Source organism: Pecten maximus, chromosome 5 (assembly GCF_902652985.1).
Source record: "Pecten maximus chromosome 5, xPecMax1.1, whole genome shotgun sequence".
NCBI classification, from domain to species: Eukaryota; Metazoa; Mollusca; class Bivalvia; order Pectinida; family Pectinidae; genus Pecten; species Pecten maximus.
Window position 1 is genome coordinate 19,865,330 of NC_047019.1, and position 20,861 is coordinate 19,886,190.

The 20,861-nt window shown below is 35.5% G+C and overlaps 1 protein-coding gene across 7 annotated transcripts in view; it reads right to left on the bottom strand.

Moving 5' to 3' along the window:
* Window positions 1-2,946: 2,946 nt before the first annotated feature.
* Window positions 2,947-20,861, bottom strand: part of LOC117327448 — a 58,522-nt gene continuing 40,607 nt past the window's right edge. For all 7 annotated transcript variants that reach the window (XM_033884422.1, XM_033884423.1, XM_033884424.1 and 4 more), the window contains 10 exons: window positions 17,347-17,443; window positions 15,157-16,221; window positions 13,450-13,616; window positions 12,539-12,671; window positions 11,838-11,998; window positions 11,235-11,292; window positions 9,264-9,410; window positions 7,288-7,407; window positions 6,539-6,580; window positions 2,947-5,699 (listed from right to left, as the gene is read on the bottom strand). In XM_033884422.1, the coding sequence (XP_033740313.1) occupies window positions 5,503-5,699; window positions 6,539-6,580; window positions 7,288-7,407; window positions 9,264-9,410; window positions 11,235-11,292; window positions 11,838-11,998; window positions 12,539-12,671; window positions 13,450-13,616; window positions 15,157-16,221; window positions 17,347-17,443 (2,187 nt within the window). In that variant the 3' untranslated portion in view covers window positions 2,947-5,502. The remainder of the gene's footprint in view (window positions 5,700-6,538; window positions 6,581-7,287; window positions 7,408-9,263; window positions 9,411-11,234; window positions 11,293-11,837; window positions 11,999-12,538; window positions 12,672-13,449; window positions 13,617-15,156; window positions 16,222-17,346; window positions 17,444-20,861) is intronic.

Consider the following 20,861-nt stretch of genomic DNA (forward strand, 5'->3'; position numbering starts at 1 on the left):
TGCATTAAAGATGGTGAAGAACTATGCGGTACATATAGAGAAACAAGGATGCCTGACCCAGGAGTGCAACTATTTATTTCCCATCTTTTAAACTACGTGATATACTGATCACGTATACAAAGTTTCGTTAAAATCGGAGTAGTACTTTAAAAGGAGTTGTCCGGACAAGCCTCAACCAATGAGAAGCCGGCAGCCATTTTGAAAAATGAATTTTTGAAAAAAAAATAATATGGGATGCACAACTACATGTTATACTGATCTTGTATACCAAGTTTCGTTAAAATTGGAGTAGTACTTTAGGAGGAGTTGTCCGGACAAGCCTCACCCAATGAGAAGCCGGCAGCCATTTTGAAAATTGGTTTTTCGAAAAAAAAAAAAAAATGTGGGATGCAAAATTGGGATGCACAACTAAATGTTATACTGATCATGTATACCAAGTTTCGTTAAAATCGGAGTAGTTCTTTAGGAGGAGTTGTCCGGACAATCCTCACCCAATGAGAAGCCGGCAGCCATTTTGAAAATTGGTTTTTCAGGAAAAAAAAGTGGGATGCACAACTAAATGTTATATTGATCATGAATACCAACTTTCGTTAAAATCGGAGTAGTACTTTAGGAGGAGTTGTCTGGACAAGCCTCAACCAATGAGAAGCTGGCAGCAATTTTGAAAAGTGAATTTTTGAGAAAAAAAAATGTGGGATGCACAACTACATGTTATACTGATCATGTATACCAAGTTTCGTTAAAATCGGAGTAGTACTTTAGGAGGAGTTGCCCGGACAATTCTCAACCAATGAGAAGTCGGTGGCCATTTTGAAAATTGGTTTTTCGAAAAACAAGAGATCCTAGAGAGATCTTGGCCACCACCATTGAATGATCTTCATAGGTTCCATGTCAGATTGATCTTTTTTCTTTTTTTTTTCCCCCTTCCTCTTACTAATCTGTATAAATTGAGAAACATCCCTCCAGTGCTTTTTAAACAAGGGAAACTTATATATGAAATTTGAGATTTGGCGATAATGGTTGTCTGTCGACAATGCTTTCAGATTGGTCCAAAAATGCAATATAACAGACAAAGGAGAACCTACATATGAAATTTGAGAAAGATCCCTTCAGTACTTCCTCAGAAATAGCAATAACAAACTTCAATTGTCAAAATCCAAGATGGCTGCCTGCCGGCAATGCTGTTTTTCGATCGGTCCCAAAATGCAATATGCATAACTGGGCACCAAGGGGAACCTACATATGAAATTTGAGAAAGATCCCTTCAGTACTTTCTCAGAAATAGCGATAACAAACTTTAATGGTCAAAATCCAAGATGGCTGCCTGTCGGCCATCTTGTTTTCCGATCGGTCCCAAAATACAATATGCATAACTAGGCACCAAGGGGAACCTACATATGAAATTTGAGAAAGATCCCTTCAGTACTTTCTCAGAAATAGCGATAACAAACTTCGATTGTCAAAATCCAAGATGGCTGCCTGTCGGCCATGCTGTTTTCCGATCGGTCCCAAAATGCAATATGCATAACTAGGCACCAAAGGGAACCTACATATGAAATTTGAGAAAGATCCCTTCAGTGCTTCCTCAGAAATGGCGATAACAAACTTCAATTGTCAAAATCCAAGATGGCTGCCTGTCGGCCATGTTGTTTTCCGATCGGTCCAAAAATGTAATATGCATAACTAGGTACCAAGGGGAACCTACATATGAAATTTGAGAAAGATCCCTTCAGTACATTCTCAGAAATAGCGATAACAAACTTCAATTATCAAAATCCAAGATAGCTGCCTGTCGGCCATGTTGTTTTCCGATCGGTCCCAAAATGCAATATGCATAACTGGGCACCAAGGGGAACCTACAAATGAAATTTGAGAAAGATCCCTTCAGTACATTCTCAGAAATAGCGATAACAAACTTCAATTATCAAAATCCAAGATGGCTGCCTGTCGGCCATGTTGTTTTCCGATCGGTCCCAAAATGCAATATGCATAATTTTTATTTTGAAGGCACCAAGGGGAACCTACATATGAAATTTGAGAAAGATCCCGTCAGTACTTTCTCAGAAATAGCGATAACAAGAATTGTTTACGGACGGAGGGACGGACCACGGACCACAGACGCAGGGCGATTTGAATAGCCCACCATCTGATGATGGTGGGCTAAAAAAAATGTGGGATGCACAACTACATGTTATACTGATCATGTATACCAAGTTTCATTACAATCGGAGTAGTACTTTAGAAGGAGTTGTCCGGACAACTATTGCGTGACAGACAGACAGACGGACAGACGGACAGACAGAGGGTAAACCTATATTCCCCCTGTTTTTCAAACGGCAGGGGACTAATAAGACGGTGGCATTTCAGTCCTCTAATACAATAAGCACAAGTACATGATGACTAGTTGACCTTAAACTGGATTGAATTCCAAGATAGATGTAGTAGTATGGTAAGATATTGGGTGGCTTTGGGTAAAACTCCCTACAGTTTCTCAAGGGGAGTGTGTCAATAATACTATTTTCAGAAGCATTTGAGGCACAAACAGCAGTGAACAATCACTTTAAAGGTCAAGCAAGAAGGTAAGATTAAACAAGGATCAGCTGCATGCTGAACTGATTTTTGTTGAACTAGAGACACATGAATGAAAGACTACGTTTGCCATGCAAGCTTTTTGCATTCACCATTCTTGATACCCCGCAGGTTAAATATTGATTATGTGCTTTCACAAGCTAACATTTCAACAATGAGTTTCCCCCATTCATTCTAATTTCTTACTATGGGACTCGTATAAGACATGTATTTAATGTGAGAAGGGGAAATCATTCTGAAATCTTAGCTTGCAAAAATATATACAAACTACAGAACAATTTAATACTAGTAGCTTTTCATTTTCATCCTTGATGAAGTATTAGATAACATTAAAAAGAAGGCACTTCAATAGACTCATTAAAATTGAAATAAAGTTTATTTCCAAATATATTATGAAGGAACTTGCAAACTCACAAAACTATCAAACCTGATTTTGTTTAGATTGAGATCGATAAATATTGCAGGCTAAGTAGTAAATAAACCATGATGATATAACATGAAAATGAAAAGTAAGAAATAATTCAAAAGCATCAATAAATATGTAACTTTTAAGATCAACCAATTAAAAAAGATTGACCAATCAAAAATCATCAGAATTCACATTTACACATTTGAATGCAATTAGTTTTTACTTTTCATTTAAAGCACGCAATGAAGCATAAAATGTGAATGATGAAACATTTGTGGTATTTGCAATATGAGAAAATAATATGAAAAACAACCACCATGATTCACATGTAAGTTCCCAAATTAATGGGAATTAATGTTGAACAAATAATGCATTTTTCAAGAACAATGGATGGTACATATGATACGAGTGGTTGTTCTGGCTAAATCGCATGACTTTGCTACATACTATACTGAATTTAATGTCACTATAAAGCACACATGCAGAACAACAAAAATAATGACAATTATGAAAGCATGAAAAACCGAACGCAATTCCCAAAATGAGTTCGAGATGAAATATCAACAAAATATCCATATTACAATGAGGTCCTTTGAAAGTCACAGAGGATAATACCAGACATCTGAAATAAGTTATTATGTCACTCCGATACTCAATACAATGCAGTTTACTTCATTTCAAGTTTGTTAGTATATACAGATACATTAAAGAAATCAACATACTTCCATTCACATCTTTCACACAAAATATATAGATCTAAACTAAATGGTAGGGTTACCGGCAGCGTCAAGACACATATACCAAAGTCTGTACAGTTTAATGTCAGCACCCGTTGTAAATGGCAGTATGGCTGAGGCTCGGGATACCGAGGAGAAGGAATGACCATCTCTGTGGAAATGACAGTGAGTCAGTGTCAACTAAAAATAGTCAAATGCTATTGCTGGGACAACTCATGTCAGTTAAGGTGATATTCCAGGTTAAACAACTACACAGAAACCAAAGTCTCGGTAAGCCTACATGTGCCTTTGAACTTTTAAGTAAATATGATGGATGTTGAAAGAGTTCATTTACGATGATATAAATCAATTTTCATAACATAAAGTGAAAAAAAACTATTATACTGCGACAAGAAGCCATCATACCAATAAATGGTGTTGGACAGAAAAAAAACATGATACCACTTAATTATATTTCACTCATGTTGTCCTCTCTCAGTGGCTCAATGAATATTGCTGCTGACATTTCTATACATCTACAGTCATTCAGAAGTATTTTCTAAGGAACAGCATGCTATCAGTTTTCTGTATGCTCTTTTCAAGATATGTAGCTTGACATTACCTTTTGTTTAACTGATATTCAAGTTTCACCGAATAAATATAAAAATCCCATAATTTGAGAAAGTCTCATCTCAAGATGCATGATGTATATTCTGAGGTTGTATGATTTTTAGCATCATAGGGCAGGATCTTAAGATTTCTTTTATCATTTTTTGATAATGCCGTACATTCTACATCCATAAACATACACTATGTAGAACATCATCATTTTCAATTCAAACCGTTTGATTATTAAAATCGTTAAAAAGATGAGAATGTTTGAAATAATGGAAGCCTACAGTATGTCTCTTTTGCTTGGTTTAAATCACTGACGTTAATCTTATTGTTCTAGTAGACACAGCATTATCCTTATTCATTCGGAGATCATTTCACTATCACTGCAGAATACAACATTATATCTCGAAAAGACATTTTCTGTGGTATTCCTGACAATCAGTGGATTGTCATAGCAACAGTGAATTACTATTTTGTCGACACAATATCACTGCTATTTCATAGGTCAGGTAATTTCCAGTAGTACCATGGTGTGTTGGTTTCCCCCTATCATAAAGTCATGGTATTCTAATGCATAATGCTGAAATACATTTCAGTAGCATGTGCTGCCTTCTAAAAAAATCAAAAGAATACCTAGAAAATGAGTCCACAATATACCTGAGATGTACTTGTTGACTAGACATGAATATGATATGTTGACTTTTTAAATATTATTAATTGAAGAATATCAAAACATCACATAACTAGGATTAGGTAATAGGTGGTATCATGTACAACGAAAATGTTTGTCTGTTTTTACTATAATGGTGTAAATCAGATTTTAAAAAAAAACAAAATACACAGAGTCCAATAATTAGATGGACGATATAAGTAAATGTTCAATTTTTATCTAACACTTTCAGCTCTGGACATGATTTGTTAATAAAATACATTCAAGAAGAGAAAATATTGTTTGCTTTGGTAAGATTAATATTTTTCATCATTCTACACAAATGGTTAACATATGATAGCATTACTACGCAATATTTCCTTTTTAATGTATTTTACCAGGTCATGTTGTAACAGTCAATATGCTGAAATTGCCTCTTTTACTGGCATCCATTGGCAATTGGTCAATCACCAAGGGAGTAAACAGCTAAGTGAAAAATGTATTTTCACTGTTACGCTTCTTCATTAACCAAGGTAGGTTTTATATCGCTGTTCAATCTTACTATCACAGTGAGGACAGGTACTTGCCTGTTCCCCACAACCCTGACATGTTATCCTATGCCCACAGGGCACAAAAACAATGCAGCGTTCGTTCTTATCACAAACCTTACACTTGAATTTCTCTCTCAAGTATTCGTTTTCTTTTTTCATCGCTGCGGCAGCTTGAAGACAAAAAAAAGGAATTGTTATATAGTTTCCTTTCTCATTAACAATTTCTATCAACATCAAATTTGATTATCTGGAATATTTTGAACTATACAATTAATATGAGTAAAACATATAGATGTTCAAGCAGAACTCAGAAAAGAGAGGGAACAACTTGTGAACATAAACACACAAAACAATGTATCAACGCAAAAAACAACTTAGTTTTGTTGTTGAAATCAAACAAATATATTCTTTTTCCAAAATATACGGAATAAACATTATTAAATGAAGATTTTATGTATAACTTAAGCATATAACAGATTCATTAATTTATAGCTCTAAGAGTATGATTTATGATCACATAGAAAGGGACATTCCTTCATTTGAAGTGTCACAAAAATGAAACTTAATGAAAAACATGTATTTTTGTCAAGTAGTAAATGTTATCATCTTTAAATTAATACAACTCATGGGAAACCAAACTGCTTCAAGTATAAGATCATAAAAATTCTCAATTGGACATGAAGTATAACTAATTACGGCAAAAGCAGATGGTATTTGTGTATGATACATCATTTTTCTGTACATTTCGGCATTACTTTCATTACTGGTAGGCACAAAAACTCATATAATCCTCATTCGGGCACAGATTTTATCAAAAGAAATTTTGCACCTTTCTGATGTCCAAACCAAGGTATGCCCCCTTTAAATTAAGTTGAATGACTCTTTGATACACCATCTGATATATGGAATAGCAAAATAAAGAAATGAGTGATACAGAAACAACATCGATATTGAACCATAAGAAAATATAGTGGGAAAGCATATCATGGCTATGTAAGCAAAAACTTACAGAGTTCCATTTCCTCATCACATCCTCCAGCAGCTGCTTGGCCTATACAAATTCAAGACAAAAAATTGTTAAATATTGTCCATTAATATCAAAATTTTACTAAACATTCAAAACGAATATCATCCAATTTTCTCAAATATAATTGGACTGATTCAAATTTCTAATGTCATCTACTGATTCAAATTTCTAATGTCATCTTTTCATTATCTACTACACTAATTATTTCATAAAATGTGTCTCTTGGAAATGCAATAAGAGTGGTAATCAAAATAGGAATATGGTTGTTGAAAAACAAGCCAATCTGAAGTTGAAAGTTTATATATTATGAACATTTCAACCAGTAATGCTAATGGATAATTTCACTAAATTAAAGTTGATTGTACAGTTAACAATTGATTCTCGATGTCTTTACATTTAATTCATTACTTTGAGAACAAAACAAATCGGAGAATGGCATATCAACTCTCATGAGATTTGAAATATTTTCAGAGAAATTAGATGTGAAGTTATGTATAGCAGGTGGTCTAAGGAGAGCCTTCTGTGTTAAAAGCACACCCTTTATAAGCCTGACTCATACCATTGAAACTTGACTTCATGTAAATTACCAGATGTAATGTAAAATTTACAAAGGTATTGAAATAAGCATTTTTGGAAATTGATAATATCCTTCCATAACCTATGATAAATAATGACAGTAGCAACTGCAATGTGAAAGGAAATATAAGATTTGTTATCTTATCTGTACATACTGGCTGTTGCACCTATTTTGTCATCATCGTCCTCCAAATCACTCTCCAGGAACTGCTGACCAGCATCTTCCATCCTCATGATAATGTCCATCAAGTCGGTAGCCTTGAAGTCTCGTCTCCCTAAAATCACGTAGATGAATCAAGTTTGTTGTTTTACTTGTTAATGAGAACTAGTACACTGACAGTAAGGGCCCCGTCTTGTGTCAAACAATATATCCCCAACATCTGTACATATAGCAGAGATTGATGTTTGACATTTGGACTTATAATGCAAATATTTTACATTCCACATGTACTGTCATCTTCCATATTTGCTGGGTTAATAGAAATGTAAATACTGATGCAATACTCATTTGTTGGTTTTGACAGGATTTATTTCAATTTAAAAACCTTCCCCATCAAGAGCCAAGTTTAAGTCAGAGACCTACATGTACCCTAGGCAGTTTGTGTTTCTTGGGAAGCTAAGAAATGGACCCGTCTGTTCCAGTGTGATTTCACATGACTTTTTGTTTATTTAAATATGCATAACTACAGACCAAGGGGAACCTACATATGAAATTTGAGAAAGATCCCTTCAGTACTTTCTGAGAAATAGTGATAACAAACTTCAATTGTCAAAATCCAAGATGGCTGCCTGTCGGCCATATTGTTTTCTGATCGGTCCCAAAATGCAATATGCATAACAACAGACCAAGGGCAACCTACATATGAAATTTGAGAAAGATCCCTTCAGCACTTTCTCAGAAATAGCGATAACAAGAATTGTTTACGGAGGGACGGACCACGGACGCAGGGCGATTTGAATAGCCCACCATCATCAGATGGTGGGCTAAAAAAGATATAAAATTGACATTGACCTTTGACCAGTGACCTTGACCTTTGGTCAGTTGACCTCTTATCAATATCAAAAGCAACAATGTTTTAGTTTCAAAGTGTCACAAGAAAAATTTCATTAGTGAAAAGCAAAATCATTTTATCTTGACCTCTGACCCAATGGCTTTGACAAAAGATGGATCATGGACCATGAATCAAACTCATATAATGACATTTTTATCTCATGTAGGTAAGATCATCTAAATATTTATCAAATATTTCTAGTTCTTATTGTGCAATGTCTCATATACATGTATGCAAGTGAAATAATTGACTTTTAATTGTTTTTAATCCTTTTCAAAAATCAATCATTTGTCATAAAAGTAAACAGCCACCTCAATATCACACATTCTATCAGTTACGTATACATAAGGGGACTTGTGTGCTATCTCCAATATTCATTTTCATGTTTATATACTCTCCCTGTACTGTTTTCAATGAATAATCAATTCTTATTCCTTTTCCGTAGATTTTCATTCATTGACCTGTCAGACAAATTGTAGAACCACTCGCCAGTTTAAACCTTTGAGTTGACATATAGGTCTGTATATTAGATATAATTCTCCTTAATTTATTTCCTTACAAATCTAAATTTCAAACATCTCTACAAAGAATATCTGAACTCTTTAAATGCAAATCAATGCTACTATAGGTGTATCATTAACAATAATAGTTGACAATATCAACTTACAAAATACTATGAACTTCAGCACTGATAAGAAGCAATATTCAAAGCATACAGTATATCAAAAACAATAATAATGAAAAAACACTTGTGAGTTCATGTGCTTCACTCAGTCATTGTTTACACGCATGAAACCTAATAAAATTCTGTGGCAACATTTCACTGAATTAAGTGTCATCATTAACAGAATGATTAAGTGGCCTTATTTTCGATACCCTAGCAAATTCATCAAATGGTAAGAAATGAAATATTAAGGCTTCAGTTCCTCGGCTATCATGATCTTTGTACTGTTTAAAAAAAAATTCAAAAATAATAATTGTTTTGCCAGTGAAGCTGGAATAACTACCATTGTCAAACTGCTTTCAAATAAATGACATAAACAAATGAATACAGGTAAATGTTTGATTAAATGTTTTACCAGTATGAGCAATGTAACTGTCAATAACCATTCGAATTGTCGCCTTCGAGTAACCCATGCTCTTCAGACTCTGAGCTGCAGCGGAATACATTGGGTTTCTTTGTTCCTTGATTCTACAGCTATCGACAAAGCTTAATGCCTGAGGAGCTGAAACAACACAACATTGGTAAGAGGCTGTATTAAAAAGTTCCATAATGACATAATCTTATTACACAAGTATCTATTTTAGACCAGTTTATCAAACAAACGTACTTTTCATTTTTGTCAATCACATATTTGTATTTGGTGAACAATATGATACTCATCGAAATGTTAAACTTCTTTATAATGCAACATGACTTAAGGATATCGTTATCAATTAAAATCTCACTCAAATCAGTTTCCATTTTACATAATTTTTTTATCAATATGCCAAACTTGACCGATTTTTCTCATGATTTAACAATGAAGAATGTCTTCCGTGAAATCTAAAAATCAGTGGTAACAATATTCCTAAATACCACATCTTATTGCAACTTAAATTTCAGTTCGAAACCAGTGACATGCAAACCCTTAAATGTTCCTAAGTCTGAGAACCCATTACACGAAGTATAAGATATGTGGCATCTCGCGTCTAATTTCCAACAAGAACATTGACAGTTTAGTAAGGGCCCTGTCTTGTGCCAATCATCCCCGAAAATTATCAAGGAGACATTTGCCCATATAGCTAAGGTTGATGTTTGACAATTGGACTTCAAAAACTATTGCAAGGAAGCAAAATAGACCATATTTATAGATTACAATTATATGACTGGAATCCTGTTTCCTTCCACCTAGATATATGCTGGGCTAACAGAAATGTTAATACCGGTGCCATCCTCTTTAGTTAGTTATGTTTGATCTAAAGCCTCCCTAGACATTTAAGCCTGTGAGTGGCTGTGATAACTCACTTGGTTACAGTATTGGCAACATAACATGATGAGTGGTTCTACACATGGTAGGTTGTGTTTCTCGCAAAGCAATTTGAAAGTAAAAAGATATGAATTTGACCCTGACCTTTGACCCAGTGACCTACATGTAGACATTTGGTCAGATTACTCTTTGATGAAATATAACTGACAATGTTTCATAGTCTCATAAAAAAGGCTTCAACAGTGTAAAGATACAAAATTTGATATTGATAGTTGACCCAATGACCTTGACATTTGGTCAGTTGACTTCCTGTACAATTCTCACCAACATTGCTCCAATGTGTCATAAGGAATGTTCATCAATGAAAAGATACAAATCTTACCTTGATCTTTGACCCTGTGACCTAAACTTTTGGTCAGTTGACCGTTTTTTAATTTTCACCAACATTGCTTCAAAGTGTCATAACAAAATGTTCACCAGGGAGAAGATACAAAAATTTACCCCTTCTTGAAATCAAACCAACATTGCTTCATAGCTTTGCAAAAAATTTTCACTTAATAAAACCTACAAAAGTTGACCTTAACCTTTGACAAAAGTGACCTCTGACTGATGACTCTGTCCTTTCACCAGTAGATCTATGAGACCTTGTTTGATTTAATTTTGAGCAGCTTTGCTTCATCATTTCACAACAAAATGTTCATCAGTGAAAAGATGCAAAGTTTGACCTTGACCTTTGAACCTGATCACTTTGACCTGGACTTTTAACTGAGTGCATTTTTGTGCCTATCATTGGTCAACCATATCTCTGATACAAGCCCCTTATTAATGCACAATAGCATTGCTACTGGTTTCTACATATATGTTACCATGTATAGGATTGCATCTAACCTGCACTTAGCAATATACCTCAATGTGAATTTAATATACTTCAATGCAGGTACAGAAATCAAAAATAATCCTGAAATATTTACTTTAACAATAAAATTGTTTACTGAAACAATGTGCAAATTATATGGTTCATATCTCTGATGGGTAGATATAAATTCTACAACACTGAGCTGATTATCCCATTATACTTACGTTCACTGGCATGTGGTGCTACTGGTGGAGCGGCCGGTGCCTGGAGTCCATTTCCAGGCTGAAACAAGTTATAAAACTTAACTCTACTGATTTAATATATGTGAAATATAACTACATGTATCTATATATGTATGTATATGTAAAATGCTGACAAATCTGCAGGAGATCAACATCTATTTTTTCTAAAATTCAGTTTTTAAATCTATATGTTAAGAAACAAACTATGGTTAATTTGTGAAGTCAAAAACATTTCAATAGAACTTTAAATGTCATTATTGTAAAATAAGTGTTTCGTATTATTGTTGATGATGGCAAAAGAAAACTCTGACAGAGCCATTTTCATTTATTGAAAACAACAATAGCCTGTTGTATATTGTATGCAATACTAAGAAATGGTTTAGGTTTTATCATCACCCTCTAAAAATTTGAACCTTGAATTTCATCTTTTAGATCTAAAGTTAATAAATTGTTGCATCCCGTAGAAATCCTTTCATGCTCCATCTTAAAGAATTAATCAATAAACTAAAGGTGTCTTAATTAGATTAACAATAATCAATATAACAATCAAAATCACCAAGATATGCATTCAAATATTTTACTCACATTTCCAGTGGCAGAAGCTTGGATGAAGTCGATGCCTTTTATCTTCAACACAAACTTACAAAACGGAAACCATCGGGCATGTTCTACCCAGGGATCATCTGCGGGTTCCCACTCCCTAAGGCCTCCATCACAGTAGTGGCACCTTACAGTGTCGCCCTCTCCTACAGGAATAAAAAAACATTTATGTATTACCTATCCCTAAATAAGTACCAATTCATAATTAGCTACATTGAAAATATTAACAAGCAGTCATAACAGTGTACATGTCTATTTATCAGAACAAATTGCACAACCTAACTCTTATATGTACAGCAAATTTGAAAAAAAAAAGGTTTCCTAAAATAGTATTTTACCTGAGGTAACATTGATATACTCATTAAAGGTGTAACCATGCTGTAGAGATCACTGGGTGTATATATTTATCATATATAAGATATCTAGACCCATGTGTAAGGCATCATATCACCCAAGTATGATAACTATTATGAATTTAGTTTCAGCTAATAGACAAAATAATAGCTAATAATTGTTTAATACAAAAATTGTTTATGGGGTAGAAATAGGCTTTCCTCATATGACCCGAGCTGTTACAAAGAAATTAAACCCATTTAACCAGAACACTCTTTGCAAATACCATGGTAATGACACCTCTGTTTCAAACTTTACACGATATATACACAACTGTCCCACTAAACATTTACCTGTGTAAAAGAAACCAGCGGCAGCAAGCAGTTCAGGAGACTGCAATACATTATCTCTGGGCCAATTCTCATTTCGAAACGTCCTACGTCTTTCATCGACTTGTGAATGTTGTGGATGTTTAGGCGTGTAAATCTGTATAACATCACATAACACACAACATAAATAGAGGTCAAACAATGAAAGGTCATTGTATATGGTATTTATTTTTTCAAGTTTGTTATCTTTTAAGTTACAAAAAACATGAGTAACATATTAAGTGCCAATGGATAATGCGTATATTTGTTTTCCAAGTTAAAACAAAAAGCAAATTAAGTGGAGACTCACAAACATATACCCAGTCCACACACCATGCCATCAATGGTCATCATGTATGTTATTATCAACATTTTTTTTAAAGCAGTCCAGAGCAACTTCTAACCCAGGCCTTTTCTTTTCACTGATGACCATTGAAACAGTCCAGATCGACTTTTAACCCATTTCTTTTCACTGATGACCATTGAAACAGTCCAGATCAACTTTTAACCCAGGCCTTTTCTTTTCACTGATGACCATTGAAACAGTCCAGATCAACTTTTAACCCATTTCTTTTCACTGATGACCATTGAAACAGTCCAGATCAACTTTTAACCCATTTCTTTTCACTGATGACCATTGAAATCTAATCATGAGCAGATCTTTAAGGTTTGGCAATATGATGTCAAATATGAATGAAATGTGATAAGGGATTCACCATATCATACAAACAACCTTAATGCACATAGAAAGAGACAGACCAATTGCAGTACAGCTCCATTTACTAAGAGGGGTTATAATAACCATGGTTTTATCTGTCAAATGTAACAGTCAATCACTGCTTTATGAAGGCTGAAGGCCTGTTCCTGTTTTTCATCATATTTACAAGATACCTCACCTTTGCCCATTGTGTCTGAATGTTGTTGATGTAATCTTGACCTTTTTGGACTCTAAGGTATGGACATTCAGGACTATGACGGGCGTGTTCTACCCAGGGGTCATCATCTGGATTCCATTCTGCAAGTCCGATGTCACAATAGAAACATCGCACAATATCTTCGGCTCCTAGAAACAGCAAAACAATGCAATTTTGTTGTTTAAAACACAAAATTTGGTAGGAAACATAATGTATGATGGATAAAACATAAAGACATACAGGTATATTTTCTGATAGATTTCTAATTCAATATCCAGAGGAAATGTGAGACCCCTGGGTCATTGATTTCACAATTTGGCACCTCAGGACACTTCTGTCTACAAAGAGTATTTTATTTTACCATATAAGTCCCACCCCTCCAGCCTGTTGGGTCATTTTGGGCCAATATGTGTACCAAACTGCAATCCCATACTGATAATTCAAACCAAGTTTCAAACCATTTCCAATACAAAATAGACAATTAGTGCTTAAAAATGTGATTCCCAGAATAAACTGTAGATATGTTCTGGCATGTGAGTACATACTCCTATACGTATATGAGGTCTTATTCCACCTGATTACATTGGTGGATATTGCGACCTCATATCCCCTCAGCGTGTTTTTCTTGTAGCTGCCAGCGCCCTGATTCTAAGGGCGCGACGAAAAAGTGTCATAAACCATCTAAAACGATAATTTATGTTAACAAATATGTGTACGCTTACTTGTTGATGAAGTATCAATCCATTTATGCACAAACTGTTGATGGACACCTCTTAAATATAATTATATCCTCAATAATTCACTTGCAACCTACTGTGTTAAATATTGGGTCACTGAAACAACTTTGCTGTTCCGGTTATTATAAAATACGGAATGCAAATAAAACGGAAAATGTAGCGTAATATTTTCACAGCGTTTTGTTTGTTTCGTCTATTTCAACTCCATATTTGGATAAACCGGAAATAACCTCGAGAGGTCACAATCAAAACAAGTATGGCGGTATATACAAATGGGACCTACGCTTAAACGACAAAAGAGGCTAATAATCACTGATCTTGGACATAGATATGGACACACGTTGTGTGACTTTGTGTATTTATGATAGATAAATAGAATAAGGTAGGTCAGATCATATGAAATGTGAGTAAAGATAACTTTTAAACGACTTTAATTAGGTGGGTCACAGCAACAGGTTTTATGCGCGGTGGTGATTAGAGGTTACATGACAGCCTGTCAAAAGTTTCCTGTCGTGTAAACCTCTAATATTATTGGAGTAGTGAGTACAAAGAAACCAGCGGCAGCAAGTAGTTCAGGAGACTGCAATACATTATCTCTGGGCCAATTATACAAGGTATCAGTCAATATTAAATATCACTCTCCCAGAAGTAGAGTAAATGATGCAGATATTTACAAACCTACATGTGATTGCTACATGAACGCAATTGCTCTGATGACACCATTCCAGGGATTTGAAGAAGAATATTGACATCTGATTCTGCTGACTAGAAATACTATGTATTTGTGTGAGCAATTTTAGTCATACAGAGCATACACAGTAAAGGTAAATTGCTCTGCAGTCAATTTACTTGGCGATCATCTCAATTACCTACGTTTTGTTAAAATTGCTGTCCAAGCAAAACATTTTTCAATTTGATTATTTATAATATAATGCCATTTTTTACTACTTACCTGTGTAAAAGAAGCCGGCATTCACAAGAAGATCTATGTCATGTGCTCTGCGATGTGGCCAATGTGTGTATGATTCACGACGGGCGTTCTGTTCTGTATACCGTGCATTACGTATCGGGTAAGGTGCATTACCGCCTTCAGCACCCAATATGGTGTTTTCGATCTCTCTTACAGCTTCCCCACTGGAGGTGACATTGTTAGTATTTGGTACAGCCAAAGCAGTCCGATCAAACACTTCCCCAGTCCTGGGACGATCTGCAATGATTGGGTCCGATGAAACTATTCCATTATTTCCAAATACTGAAGATGAACTATCAGTTTGTCTAGGATTATTGATTGACGGTGCATTATCGATGAATACATTTCTATCATGTCCTGGTGGTGTTTTTGTGACTGAATCTTTATCTTTCAGGTTACTTCTTGATTGAGGTCTTCCAGCATCACCAGTTTGTGTGCTATCCAGTGAAACTTGTGGGTCAGCATAGGCCGTAGCTCCATGGCTATCGACGGACAAAGATGGAGTGTTTGACGAACTTGTCGAAGTTCTGACTTGCTCGCCATCAGCATTTTGTAACTTTGGTTCGTGGAAGAATTCACAATCAGGAGAATTTTTCTTATGGTACTCCAGTGGAGTTGTACCACTCAAAGTGGATACATTCAGCTCCAATCCACATGCTGTACATTTGACAGTGGCTGTTTGGGGATCCTTACAAGAAAAACCTGCCTCCACTAAAGGACCAGTCCGGATGTTACGATGGGGCCAAAGACTAAAGCTGGACAGCCGTGACATCACATCTTGTACAATATAGATAAATAATTGTGTGTGATACGACTGCTGTCGCAGGGGTCGAATGAGTTCCAATGCTTCCTTTGATGTCTTCTGTATTAATCTCCTATTTACAACTTTCTGATGATGGAATTCCATATCACTTATGCCCTTAAAGAAATGCTTTGTTTTAACCATCAGGATATTTCCTCTTTCATTCCTGTCTTTGTCATCAAACAATATCAGACTTTCCAAATCATTATGTTTCTGCATAAAGTCAGCTTCACATATTCCAATGCCTAAAATTCAATAACAATTTCTTAGATTTCCATGCAAATATCAAAGTATCCTTATTGTGTCAAATTTAACCTAGTGCAAATGTGAATGCTAGTTGATTTTGATGCTAGACTAATTTTGATGATGTTTTATTTCATAGAGAACAAGACTGCAATCTCAACTCATATGTGTTCTTTTATATACAGAAACTGGTAGTTTGACAGTATTGAAATATTTGTAAGCTTTTAACCTGTATATTTATTGTACATGACCAAGACTACTTATTTGATGTAGATCTGTGAAGAATTGATGATTAGAAGTATGAGCCATTTAATGTTGCTTTCAGACCATGTATCACACCCAAGATAGATCAGTTAACTTTTTCATTAAAAGAGCCATACCATTCATCCCAAAAAAAAAAAAAAAAAAAAGGTGATCATCAATATTCTGTAAAATAAATACACACATCAAAACATTATTTTGCCTCAATGTCATGCTAAAATTGTTTCTTAAAATGAAACAATTTCGTGTTTCACTAGATAACTGTTTCAATGATTTCACCTTTTAGCCTTTTAGACAATATGTTTCCATATCTGGATTGCCATCACTATGACAGTAATCATTAACACACCCTGAATGCCATTCTTACTTTTTGTAGAAAATCTAAACTTTATCAATACATATTCCAAAAAGTAGTTTCCTTTTAATTTTTGTTCTTTTCTTTTCGGCTTACTCATTCAACATGGTAGATATAAAAATTACATAATGTTATCATCGTACCATGCAATTACAACTGATTTCCATCATAACAAATGGTTTTACTATTGTTACTCTTGACCTGTCTTTCATCCAGGAAAGATTGACAATAATATTTTAACATCTCTAAACTTTATTTAAGTACATTGAAAGATCCCTGTGACCTTGAAGGGAGATCAGTGAATTAACAACAGTATCGTAGAATAATCCAACCATATGCATCGTAGGAGTTGCTTGACATTTGGAAATTGGAAAATAGTGAAATAAAAACACGCACAATTTATAAAGAAAAACTAAAACCAAACTGCAATGTCACAGAAGGTATAAATGGAACTATTTCATAAACAGCTGTCTGGAAAACAAAAATGGTAACAATGATTTATTTCCCTTACCTCCATCAGGAGGATCCAAGAATTTTCTTTCACGCATCAAATCTATTTTCCCTTTCACATCAGCAGGATGCATTTCAGAATGTTTGGTTTCGTTTCCCTGTAAATATATTGGATGTTATATTCCACTAAAGGCATATAAATAACGATTTATATTGTGTCACTGAGGAAATCAGAGAGTAGACAACCACAATTTTAACCTTAGATGTACCTGTAAAATTCTCTTCAAAATTACTTTAATTGGTGATAATACATGCACATGCTGAATAGTGAAATATGTAAGCAAGAATTGAGATTCTCAATCGATGCCAAATATGAAGAAAAACAAGGAGCCGCAAAGCTTGGCATTATCCCCCGCGCCTCGCAGTTGGTATGAAAACCCAAAGAGGCACAACTAGGGCATTAATCCAATACATACATAAAGTTTTGGTGAACTGTTTTGCAGCTGTAGCCCAGAAAAGTATGTCAAATGGACAGATAGGACACAACTAGGATACTACAAACAAAAGGAAACATTAGTAATTTGTTTTTGACAAATTTTTCATTATAACAGAAAAAATACCGAAAAAGGAAGGTCTGCAATAGCAAAAGGCACAACTAGAGTACTAGTCTGATCCATACAGAAAGTTTCCAGGAGCTGCGCTGAACGGTTTTTGAGTTATAGCCTGGAAACAAAGGAAACAGTAATTTGGTATTTTTGACTAAGTTTCCATGGTGACAGAAACAAAAGATCCCAGAGGGATCTTGGCGCCCACCATTGAATGATCTTCAAAGGTTCCATGTCAGATTGATCTTTTCTCTACTTTTCCCTCCATTTTACTAATCTGTGCAAATCGAGACATCCCTCCAGTACTTTTCAAACAAGGGAATCCTAGCTATATAAGAAAGTTGAGATTTAACGATAATGGCTGTTTGTTTGCCAGGTTGTTTTCAGGACAGACTGGTCCAAAAATGCAATACAAGGAACCAAGGGGAACCTACTTATGAAATTTGAGAAAGATCCATTCAGTACTTTGAGAAATAGAGATAACAAACTTCAATTGTCAAAATCCAAGATGGCGGTCTGTCGGCCATGTTGTTTTCCGATTGGTCTCAAATCACAATATGCATAACTAGGCACCAAGGGAAACCTTCATATGAAATTTAAGAAAGATCCCTTCAGCACTTTCTCAGAAATAGCGATAACAAACTTCAATTGTCAAAATCCAAGATGGCTGCCTGTCAGCCATGTTGTTTTCCGATTGATCTCAAAACGCAATATGCATAACTAGGCACCAAGGGGGCCTACATATGAAATTTGAGAAAGATCCCTTCAGTACTTTCTCAGAAATAGCGATAACAAACTTCAATTGTCAAAATCCAAGATGGCTGCCTGTCAGCCATGTTGTTTTCCGATTGGTCTCAAAACGCAATATGCATAACTAGGCACCAAGGGAAACCTACATATGAAATTTGAGAAAGATCCCTTCAGTACTTTCTCAGAAATAGCGATAACAAACTTCAATTGTCAAAATCCAAGATGGCTGCCTGTCGGCCATGTTGTTTTCCGATTGGTCTCAAAAGGCAATATGCATAACAAGGCACCAAAGGGAACCTACATATAAAATTTGAGAATGATCCCTTCAGCACTTTCTCAGAAATAGCGATAACAAACTTCAATTGTCAAAATCCAAGATGGCTGCCTGTCGGCCATGTTGCTTTCCGATTGGTCTCAAAACGCAATATGCATAACTAGGCACCTAAGGGAAACCTACATATGAAATTTGATAATGATCCCTTCAGTACTTTCTCAGAAATAGTGATAACAAACTTCAATTGTCAAAATCCAAGATGGCTGCCTGTCGGCCATGTTGTTTTCCGATTAGTCTCAAAACGCAATATGCATAACTAGGCACCAAGGGGAACCTACATATGAAATTTGAGAAAGATCCCTTCAGTACATTCTCAGAAAAAGCGATAACAAACTTCAATTGTTAAAATCCAAGATGGCTGCCTGTCAGCCATGTTGTTTTCCGATTGGTCTCAAATCGCAATATGCATAACTAGGCACCAAGGGAAACCTACATATGAAATTTGAGAAAGATCCCTTCAGTACTTTCTCAGAAATAGCGATAACAAACTTCAATTGTCAAAATCCAAGATGGCTGCCTGTCGGCCATGTTGTTTTCCGATTGGTCTCAAAAGGCAATATGCATAACTAGGCACCAAAGGGAACCTACATATGAAATTTGAGAATGATCCCTTCAGCACTTTCTCAGAAATAGCGATAACAAACTTCAATTGTCAAAATCCAAGATGGCTGCCTGTCGGCCATGTTGCTTTCCGACTGGTCTCAAAACGCAATATGCATAACTAGCCACCTAAGGGGAACCTACATATGAAATTTGATAATGATCCCTTCAGTACTTTCTCAGAAATAGCGATAACAAATTTCAATTGTCAAAATACAAGATGGCTGCCTGTCGGCCATGTTGTTTTCCGATTGGTCTCAAAACGCAATATGCATAACTAGGCACCAAGGGGAACCTACATATGAAATTTGAGAAAGATCCCTTCAGTACATTCTCAGAAATAGCGATAACAAACTTCAATTGTCAAAATCCAAGATGGCTGCCTGTCAGCCATGTTGTTTTCCGATTGGTCTCAAATCGCAATATGCATAACTAGGCACCAAGGGAAACCTTCATATGAAACTTAAGAAAGATCCCTTCAGTACTTTCTCAGAAATAGCGATAACAAACTTCAATTGTCAAAATCCAAGATGGCTGCCTGTCGGCCATGTTGTTTTCCGATTCGTCTCAAAACGCAATATGCATAACTAAGCACCAAGGGGAACCTACATATGAAATTTGAGAAAGATCCCTTCAGTACTTTCTCAGAAATAGCGATAACAAGAATTGTTTACGGACGGAGGGACGGCCGGACGGACGGACGGAGGGACGGACGGACGGATGGAGGGACGGACGGACCACGGACCACGGACACAGGGCGATTTGAATAGCCCACCATCTGATGATGGTGGGCTAAAAATACCAAAAATGGAAGGTCTGCAATAGCAAAAGCACAACTAGGGCATTAGTCTGATATATACAGAAAGTTTCAAGGAGCTGTGTTGAACGGTTTTGGAGTTATAGCCCCAAAACAAAAGGAAACAGTAATTAGGAATTTGTGATTAAGTCTCCATGGTGACAGAAAAAATACCGAAAATGGAAGGTCCGCAATAGCAAAAGGCACAACTAGTCTGATATATTCAGAAAGTTTAAAGGAGCTGCGTTGAACAGTTTTGGAGTTATAACCGGGAAACAAAAGGAAACAGTAATTTGGTATTTTTGATTAAGTTTCCATGGTGACAGAAAAAATACCGAAAATGGAAGGTCCGCAATAGCAAAAGGCACAACTAGGGCACTAGTCTGATATATACAGAAATTTTCAAGGAGCTGCGTTGAATGGTTTTTGAGTTATAGCCCGAAAACAAAAGGAAACAGTAATTTGGTATTTTTGACTAAGTTTCCATGGTG